General features: G+C 48.0%; 1 protein-coding gene across 2 annotated transcripts in view; it reads left to right on the top strand.

The window, feature by feature from the left end:
- Window positions 1–782: 782 nt before the first annotated feature.
- PPP1R2 (protein phosphatase 1 regulatory inhibitor subunit 2) overlaps window positions 783–8,796 on the top strand; it is a 29,890-nt gene continuing 21,876 nt past the window's right edge. The window contains exons 1-2 of one of the 2 annotated variants that reach the window (XM_029615917.1): window positions 888–1,030; window positions 1,745–1,790. In XM_029615917.1, the coding sequence (XP_029471777.1) occupies window positions 1,021–1,030; window positions 1,745–1,790 (56 nt within the window). In that variant the 5' untranslated portion in view covers window positions 888–1,020. Of the gene's footprint in view, window positions 1,031–1,744; window positions 1,791–8,796 lie in introns of both variants that reach the window. The other variant, XM_029615916.1, reaches the window with a different exon arrangement.

The following is an 8,796-nucleotide window of genomic DNA, read 5'->3' as shown; positions in this document are numbered from 1 at the left end:
TAAGATTCCAGAAGGAACGAATACCAACAAACTAAAAACCTAACACCAAACCCAGACTAAAGGTTTTGCACCTCCACCATCTGCTGGAGACAGATAAATACTGACAGACTCTAGGTGGCACCTCAGGGTATAGGACAGAGTCCGTTACAACTTCTCTGTCTCCATCTGCTGGAGGAGAGGCAAAACCCAGGAGTCGGACTGATCCGGGTACGTACAGGGCTCACGTGATATGTTTTCATGTAAAACAAAGATAATGTCAATTATTGAGAAGTTCATTCTTAATTCTGTCCAAATAACCAGCTAAGAAACTGGCCTGAGTGTGCATATGAAAAGAGCTGTTGGCTAAGCTGCATGAAGCCATCCCTTACCCCAGGTACTACACGCAGCCCTGCTTTTTTTTTGAGGAACTCAAGTCTATCAGCCCTTACATGCAAAAGAGTGACACCAAGACTCACATCAACCCGATCAGACGAAATGGGGCACGTGAAGTCCCAATCCCATTCCCACTGTGCCTGCACAATAAAGTTGCCTGGCTTACTCTGCCTATAACTGGTCAAAATGTGAACCTTTTTTCTCAGTAAAACAATATACTATAGCTGATTAATATTTAGTAGTCTAGGCACACAATTAAATGAAAGCTACGGTTCGCTTTTTCTTTTGTTTGATTTGCTGTCCAAATCAGGCATGGCTGCAACTGCTACGTAACTTCCGATCACGTGTTGCGTCTTCCCAGCGGGATGCCGTCAGACGTTACCTCTCGCGAGAGGCGGCGGGTGAGTGAGTGATTGGCGAAGGTGGGTTGGGGCTGGGTCTGGGCCGGGCTGGGGGATGTGAAGCGGCGGCGGCGGTGGTGGTGGTCGCTGGAAGGGAAGCCGAGGAGCAGCGGTGGTGGCGGCGGCTGGCTTCCCGCCATGGCGGCGCAGAATCACAGACCCATCAAGGGAATCCTGAAGAACAAGAGCCAGGAGTGCGGCGCTGTGCCCGTCAGGCCCGAGCCCCCGCGGCAATATTCCGCCGAGGATGAGCAGAGGTGAGCCTGGGGAGATGCGGCTACAGAAGGCGTCCTTTGCTTTTGCTCAGGCAGGGCCGGAGTGGCGGATGCTGCTGCTGCTGCTGCTCCTGTTCCTCCTCCTCTGTATGAGCTGCCAGAGCTGGGCTGGAAAGGTTCAGCGCCTTTGCGGGCGTGGAGGATGGGAAGTCAGCCCATGGGAAGGGGGTCCTTGGAGCCTCACAAGTTTGCAACTGTAAACACCTGTGGGAGGGGTCAGGTGTACTAAGCGTTTTCAACAGCAGAACCCAATGGGAAACACACTTTAGTACCTCTGGCCCGTAAAGGGATCATCGGTACTTGCACTCTGTTCTCTTAAATAAGTTTAGATTTTAGGATTCAGAGCTAAAACAAATCATAGGAAAGCATTTTTTTTTTTATGCCGTGCACAATTTAGCTATAGAATCTGTTGCCGGAGGATATTAATGCAACTAATATAGTGGGGTTCAAAAGAGGCTTCCTAAATTCCTGAAGGAAAAGTTAATAAACCATTATTAGCCAGGAGTAATTGGGGAAAGCCAGTGCATATCCCTGAGAGTGAGATACAAGAATTAGATCTATTATCTGTACTCTGGCGGGTACTTGTAACCCCAACTGGCCACTGTCTGACACAGACTTGGCTTGATGGACTTGATGGACTTGGTCTGTTCCAGTGAGGCATAACATGGCACTTTTTATGTTCTTATTTATCCATAGATTATCTACTGAATAGGCTAAACTCTCTTATGCAAGATGATCCCAGGTATGCTCACTGGTGCTGAAAATGCTGGCCAGAGCATCATGATGCTCAGACATAAGTGTTGGTACATTTCTGCAGTGTTCACAGAACAAGGGCTGGAAATGTTAGGAGATTAGCTAAATTCTGAATGCAAATAATGACAAACTCCAAGAGATGTAAAGGCTGAAAACATCTATTTGTTTATATTATGAATTAGAAGAGAAAAGTAATGTTTTGTTTACAATTTTGCTGTCTATCATAACATGTTTAAATATGCATACTTTCACCCCAACGGGTTTACAGCTCTGTGTATTCTTAGGAGATAAAATATGTGTTTAAAAAAATTTACTTTTCCACCTCAGGCAAGAAATTCTAGAGTTCTTTTCTCAGCATTCACAAATTTGGAGGCTTATGTGTAACATTGGAGTTTTTGGTATGAGTTAGCCCTCACGTAGGGAGTAAGTAGTTTTTTTACTACATAGGGATGTACAGCAGGGCTTTTCAGATCTTACCTGGTGGTCTCCACAACAGATTGGGTTTTCAGGATATTCACAGTGTAGCGCATGAGATAAATTTGCAAACACTGGCGATACTGTGGCGTAGATTTTAAGACCTGCGTGCGAGCATACATGTGCGCGTGCTACCCGGTGCGCACACATGTACACCCGATTTTATAACATACAAGTGCGCGCATGTTATAAAATCAGGGGTCGGCGCATGCAAGGGGGTGCACACTAGTGCACCTTGCGAGTGCCAACACCCGTGAGCTTCCCCCGTTCCCCCTAAACTAACCTTCCCCGCACCCCCAAATTCTTATTATACCTCTTGCGCCTGCCGGCAGCCTGCCAACACACAATCCTCCAACACAAGGGCAAATGGCTGCTGTGCCGGAGGCCTCTGGCCCCAGACTGCCCCTTTAGTAAAGCCCCGGGACTTAGATGCGTCCTGGGGCTTTATGCGCGTCGCCGGGCCTTTATAAAATATGCCCGGCACGCGTAAATCCACTGTCATGCTTATTGGCTATAGGGTCTCCAGTGACAGATTGAAGGGGAAGATATCACATAGGACAGGAACCTGGTCCAAAGCCTAGAGCAATACCCATAATGGGTCAGATTAAAGGTACTGGAAGTAGCTGGGCCAATGGCTAGGGTACCTGATAGGTCCCTAAGCACCTTGAATCTATCCCTGGTGGTACTGGAACAGGTTTGGGAAACCCTGATGTGCAGGACTAGAATACAACACTCCATACATACACAGTGCACTTCTTATAGTAAACTTATGATTTTGTTTTACTGCTACTTTAATATGAATATGGACTTAAAAACTGCACCTTTCCCCAACACTCCTTCCATGAATCTTAATGAACATGGAGTCGTCTTTGCCAGTGCACCTGCTTCTCTTGGTCAGAAGATCAATATTGGTGATATTTGGAGTTGTATGTTTGGGTTTTTTTTTTTTGGTTGGGGCAGAAATAATTTTGTGTTGTGCATGCAGTGCAGAACTCTGCTTGTACTAATGTAATGTTGTCTTTGTAACATTATCCAGCTATGGTGGTGTTACAACAAAGATCTGTTATTCCTCAGATATGTTATTCCTCCAGAACCTTCACTGGCTGCCTATTAAATTCAGGATACACTTTAAAGCCCTCATGATGATTCACAAGGCTCTACACAACATCTCCCCCCTCAACCTATCTTTTCAACTGCAGCAGCACATTTCTAAGAGACCGATCAGAAGTGCATACCAGAACATGCTTCACACCCAGCCGGCTAAAACCTCACTGAGGAAACGAGCTCTGTCCACTGCAGGTCCCCCTCTTTGGAACTCGCTCCCACCGGACCTCCACCAAGAACCTTGCCTTTTAACATTCAAAAAGAAGCTAAAGACTTGGCTATTCACCCAAGCCTTCCCTGAGAGCTAAGACCTGATGAAGCGATAGACGGTATCTATCCCACTGTACATATGGTTTTGAGTTTGTACTTTGTTGCAGTTAATCGTGTTTATGATTGTCTCCCTGTAAGTTCTTTGTCAACCTGTTCCAATGTATTCCGCCCCTGAGGTGACAGTTCAGTTCCATGTAAACCGGTGCGATATGTATTGTATACAGGAACATCGGTATATAAAAATTAAAAATAATTTTTTTTACATACAGTATATATATTGTGCTGTAGTGTTAAACATTCAGGTCAAACAGACCAACTCCCTGCTGCCCAGCTTAAAATTACTATTATGAAATGATTAAGGAGAACCCTGCATTTTAATTAGCCAATTCTAGGTTACATCTGTGACGGAATATCTTGGAATAACATTACAGGTCGCCCAATATTTGGCAGTCAGAACTGTAGAACCATGCCAGTAACTACAGAAATAACTCTTTCCCTCTCCCACCTCCTTCCTCTACCTCTGTCCCAAGGTCAGGCAAGGTTGAAGTTTCATTCTAATTCTTTTAAATTTCTAAGTCTGAGCTCTTTGGTGCCCCAGAGCAAGATTTTTTACTTTTCTTTAGACTATAATCCCTTTATTCTAAAGTGACGATAGGAAATACTTGATTTAAATGCTGTTAGCTGCTGCTGCTTATACTCTGGATTATTTTGCTTTTTTGTTTTTCCATTTTAATTTGCCTGCATTACTTGGTGAGGGAAAAGATAGCACTTGAGCACACTACTCCCAAGAATCTTGGGTTTTAAATTTAAAAATGAAGTTGGAAGCATTAGTCTGGAAAAGGACTTTTTTTTTTTTTTTTTAAAGATCTAAAAAATGTGTTGCACATTTGATTCTCAGAACTAACATACAACAACTAGAGAAGGGAAGAGAGGAGGGAGCATTAGGCAATACAGTGAAAAAGAAAGAGGGTGATTTTGCTTTTGTTTTTCCATTTTAATTTGCCTGCACTACTTGGTGAGCACACTACTCCCAAGAATCTTGGGTTTTAAATTTAAAAATAAGTTGGAAGCATTAGTCTGGGAAAGGACTTTTTTTTTTAATTTTTTAAAGATTTAAAAAATGTGTTGCACATTTGATTCACAGAACTAACATTTATTTATTTATTTAAAGGCTTTTACATACCGATGTTCATGTACTGGTACATATCACGTCGGTTTACATAGAACCAAAGTTGGAAATTACATCGAACAAGAGGTTATAAATAACAGGGCAAATAACAGGGCTAACTTGTAAGAGATTATAGAAAAGGTGAGAATGATTTAGACGGGAAGAGAGGAGGGAGCAATAGGCAATACAGTGAAAAGGAAAGAGGGTGAGCTAGTGAGAGAGAATGTACGTATATGAGCAAATTTTGAAGGCTGCCTTGGAGTGGTGGAGGTTTTTATGTTTAGTCTCTTGCTGAATATATATAATTTGTATGTGTACTGAGGATACTGTCTTTACAAATCCAAAGAGGACTTTTTAGCTTGGAAAAGAAATGACAGAGGGAATATAATTGAAATTTCCTGAACATACCCAGATCAGTCCAGACAAGTGGGTTTTATTCATCCTACCAGCAGATGGAGGTAGAGAACAAAACTTTGGGCACTGCCACATATTCGAGAGTGCCACCTGCAGTCCCTCAGTATTTCTCTACCTCCAGCAGATGGTAGAAGTGCTAACCCTGCAGTACTGACTGACTGGATATTTTAAGGAAAATTGCTCCCCGAGGTGACGGGCTCCTGCAGAAGGGTCATCCCTTGGGTTGAACCGGACGAATGGGGGGTTGGATGCCCCTGGCCAGCTTCAGCCCATGACTCCGGGACCCTTGACAGCCAGTGGTCTGGTTCCCTCGGTGGGTCTGAAGCCCCTCCGCCTGCCCAGGACAGGGAAGTACCCTTACTTTTATTTTTGTGCTTTCCTGTGTGTCTGGGCCTTTAAGTCTTTGTTGTAAAAAAAAAAAAAATAAATAAATTTCACCGGCGGCTGTCTGCTTTTGCAACAGCAGAACCATGCGGCAGGCTGTGCGGCCTAGCAGGCTGAAATCCTAGGCAAGATCGTTGGGTGCAGGCTGGGCAGTAAGTGGGCGGATCGGGGGATCATTCGGAGGAGGGTGGTCCCGGTCGGGGCAGATTCACTCCGGTGGGGGCTGGCTGTACTCCCGAACGAACTTCACGGTTTTCAGTCGCGGCAGTGGCCTGTTCACCACGCCGGCGGGAAATTCTTGGGGCAGTGCGCCCTCTTCAGGATTTGACAGCTGCCGCGTGGTGCGCCCCTCCCCCTCGTGATCTGGGCCGTGTGGAAGCGCAGCAAGCATAGGATTGCCTGTTTGGATGTTTATTTTATTTATTGGTTTTGTATACCATCACTCGGGTTCCATCGTAACTGTTCACAACAATAAATAATAATGCTTTATTTCTTGGTGCTTGTTATGACAGACAAGCAGCTCAGAGAGACCTGCAGGGCCTGTGGTAACCTGTTGGTTGGCCTGAATGACCCTCTCCCCTGCACAGAGTGTGCTGGAGGGGGGAGGGGGGGTCTGAAAGGCAAGCAAAGCTGCAGAAGCATTCGCGGACCGTGCCGGTGGCACTGGGATCATAGGAGGGAGTGGCTATAGCCACAGAAGCGGAGCTGGATAGGGGGGCTTCTCCCTGGGGGTCCGGGGGATCCCTGCCACTCCTGTCTCCCATGGTTCGACCTGGGGAAAAAGGTCTGGATGTCTCGGGCCCTAGCAGCCCCAAGCGCCCTTCGAGTGCCCTGGGGGGCTTTTGCCCAAATTCGTTCTTTTACTGCACAAGGCCTTCCTGGCTAGGCAGTCAGGTAAGTGCGGTGTCACAGAAGGCCCGACGGGTTCGGCAACGCAGGGGAAGGTCCCCCCGCAAACTCTGCCTCCTGAGGGTCGGCTAGCACGATTGGAATCGGACTCGGAAGATTCAGACGAATCTAAGCAGGAGGATGAGATCTCCTCGGGGGCCGATCAGGATGGGAACCTGATTGGGGGTCCCCCTCTGGACCCAGTGGACTCTAAAACTGAACAGGGGAGCTTGGAGGGTCTGGAGGCTGAAGGCAATGATCCGCGGGTGATCCAGATTTTCAAGAGAGATGAGCTTCGCCTGCTTATACCTCAGATGTTGGAGGAGCTGGGAATTAAGCTCACCCTGGAGGATTCAGATGCTGAAGGGGTTAATCCGGTTCTGGATGGCCTACGGAGACCCCCCAGTGCTTTCCCAATTCCTAAGAAAATCCAGAAATTGATCAAATGAGAGTGGGATTCCCCCGACTTGGGTCTGCGAGTTGGCAGAGCGATGTCTAAGCTTTATCCGCTTCTGCAGATCCATCTGGACGTTCTCAAGGTCCTGAAAGTGGATGCAGCAGTTTCAGCAGTCACTAAGAAGACCACTATTCCGGTGGCTGGAGCTTCCACTCTGAAGGATGTTCAGGATCAGAAGTTGGAAGTGCATCTCAAGCGAGCTTTTGAGGTCTTGGGGTGGCGGTATGTGCAAGTCTGATGCAGCAGGCCTATTTATGTTGGATCCAGAAGCCGCAGGAACAGTCTGCCTCCGGGTCTCTTTCCCCAGTCCAGGCGGCCCACCTGGAGGCAGGAGTTGCCTATGGCACGGATACCTTGTATGACCTGGTAAGAACCATGGCCCGTGCTATGGTGTCGGTGGTGGCGTCCAGGCAATACTTGTGGCCACGCAACTTGTCAGCGGATCTGTCATCAAAATCGCAGCTCTGTAATCTGCCCTTTCAGGGGAAACTGCTGTTTGGTGAGGACCTTGATTGTGTGATGAAGTTGCTGGGAGAGACAAAGGGCAATAGGCTGCCAGAGGAGTGAAAGTCTGGCCGGAAATCTTTCTCTTCTCGGCCTCGCTTTCGGGAGTCCAGACATTTTCGTCAGATGAGGCCCTTGGCGGCCTCTGCCCCAAGACAGTCCTCGCATAGGCAACAGTCCTTTCGAGGGGCTGGAAGGTCATCTAGAGGCGGATCCACCCAGGGTGCAGGTGGCAATAAGTCCTCACAATGAGATCCGGCAGGTCAACTCCTCGTCTCTGGTAATAGAGGGCAGGCTGGCCCGGTTCTACGGGGAGTGGACCAAGATCACTTCCAACCGGTGGGTGTTGAGCGTGGTGAGAAACGGCTACGCCTTAGAATTTTCTCACCCACTGCGGTCGGTCTTTCTGGAGTCACGTTGTCTTTCCCGAAGCAAGTGGGCAGCGGTCCAGGAAACGCTTCAGCGGTTGTACCGGTGCCACTGTCCGAACAGGGACAAGGCAGATATTCCATCTATTTCATGGTGCCCAAGAAGTAAAGCACGTTCCGACCTATCCTAGACCTGAAGAAAGTCAACCAGAGTTTGAAGGTACCACGTTTTCGGATGGAGACATTGTGCGCCGTAATTACGGTGGTACGGGGAGGAGAGTTTTTGGCGTCTCTGGACCTCACCGAGGCTTATCTGCATATCCCCATCCATCAGGAGCACCAGAGGTTTCTCAGCTTCATGGTTCTGGGACAGCACTATCAGTTTCAAGCGCTGCCTTTCCGGCTGGCCACCGCCCTGCGGACCTTTACAAAGGTGATGGTGGTAGTGGCGGCGGCACTGTGACAGGAGGGATTGCTGGTGCACCCGTACTTGGACGTTTGGCTGATATGGGCGAAGTCACAAGAGGAATGTGTGTGGTCTGTGGACAGAGTTAGGTCGCTCCTGGAATCTCTAGGCTGGGTTATCAATATGCAGAAGAGCCATCTGGTCCCCTCCCATTCCCTTGAATATTTGGGAGCCCGTTTTGACACCCAGTGGAGCAGAGTGTTTCTTACAGATGGGCAGATATCACAGGTACCGAAGGTCTGGGATTACTTGCAGGTCCTGGGCTTGATGACATCCACGTTGGAACTGGTGCTCTGGGCGTTTGCCCATTTGAGGCCTCTGCAGAGAGCCTTGTTGTCCCGTTGGAATCCTCTGTCGCAACAATATTTCCTGCTCCTGGCTCTGATGGGATCGGCCAGGGCCAGTCTGGCCTGGTGGATGACGTGGAACAATCTGGAGCAGGGGATGCATCTTGAGGTCCCGGAGAGGGTGGTGGTCACCCCGGATGCAAGTCTTCGG

The sequence above is a fragment of the Rhinatrema bivittatum genome, chromosome 9 (genome assembly GCF_901001135.1).
Source record: "Rhinatrema bivittatum chromosome 9, aRhiBiv1.1, whole genome shotgun sequence".
In the NCBI taxonomy this organism is placed as follows: domain Eukaryota; kingdom Metazoa; phylum Chordata; class Amphibia; order Gymnophiona; family Rhinatrematidae; genus Rhinatrema; species Rhinatrema bivittatum.
The sequence above is the reverse complement of the archived record's forward strand: the minus strand, read 5'-3'. Positions and strand labels throughout refer to the sequence as shown.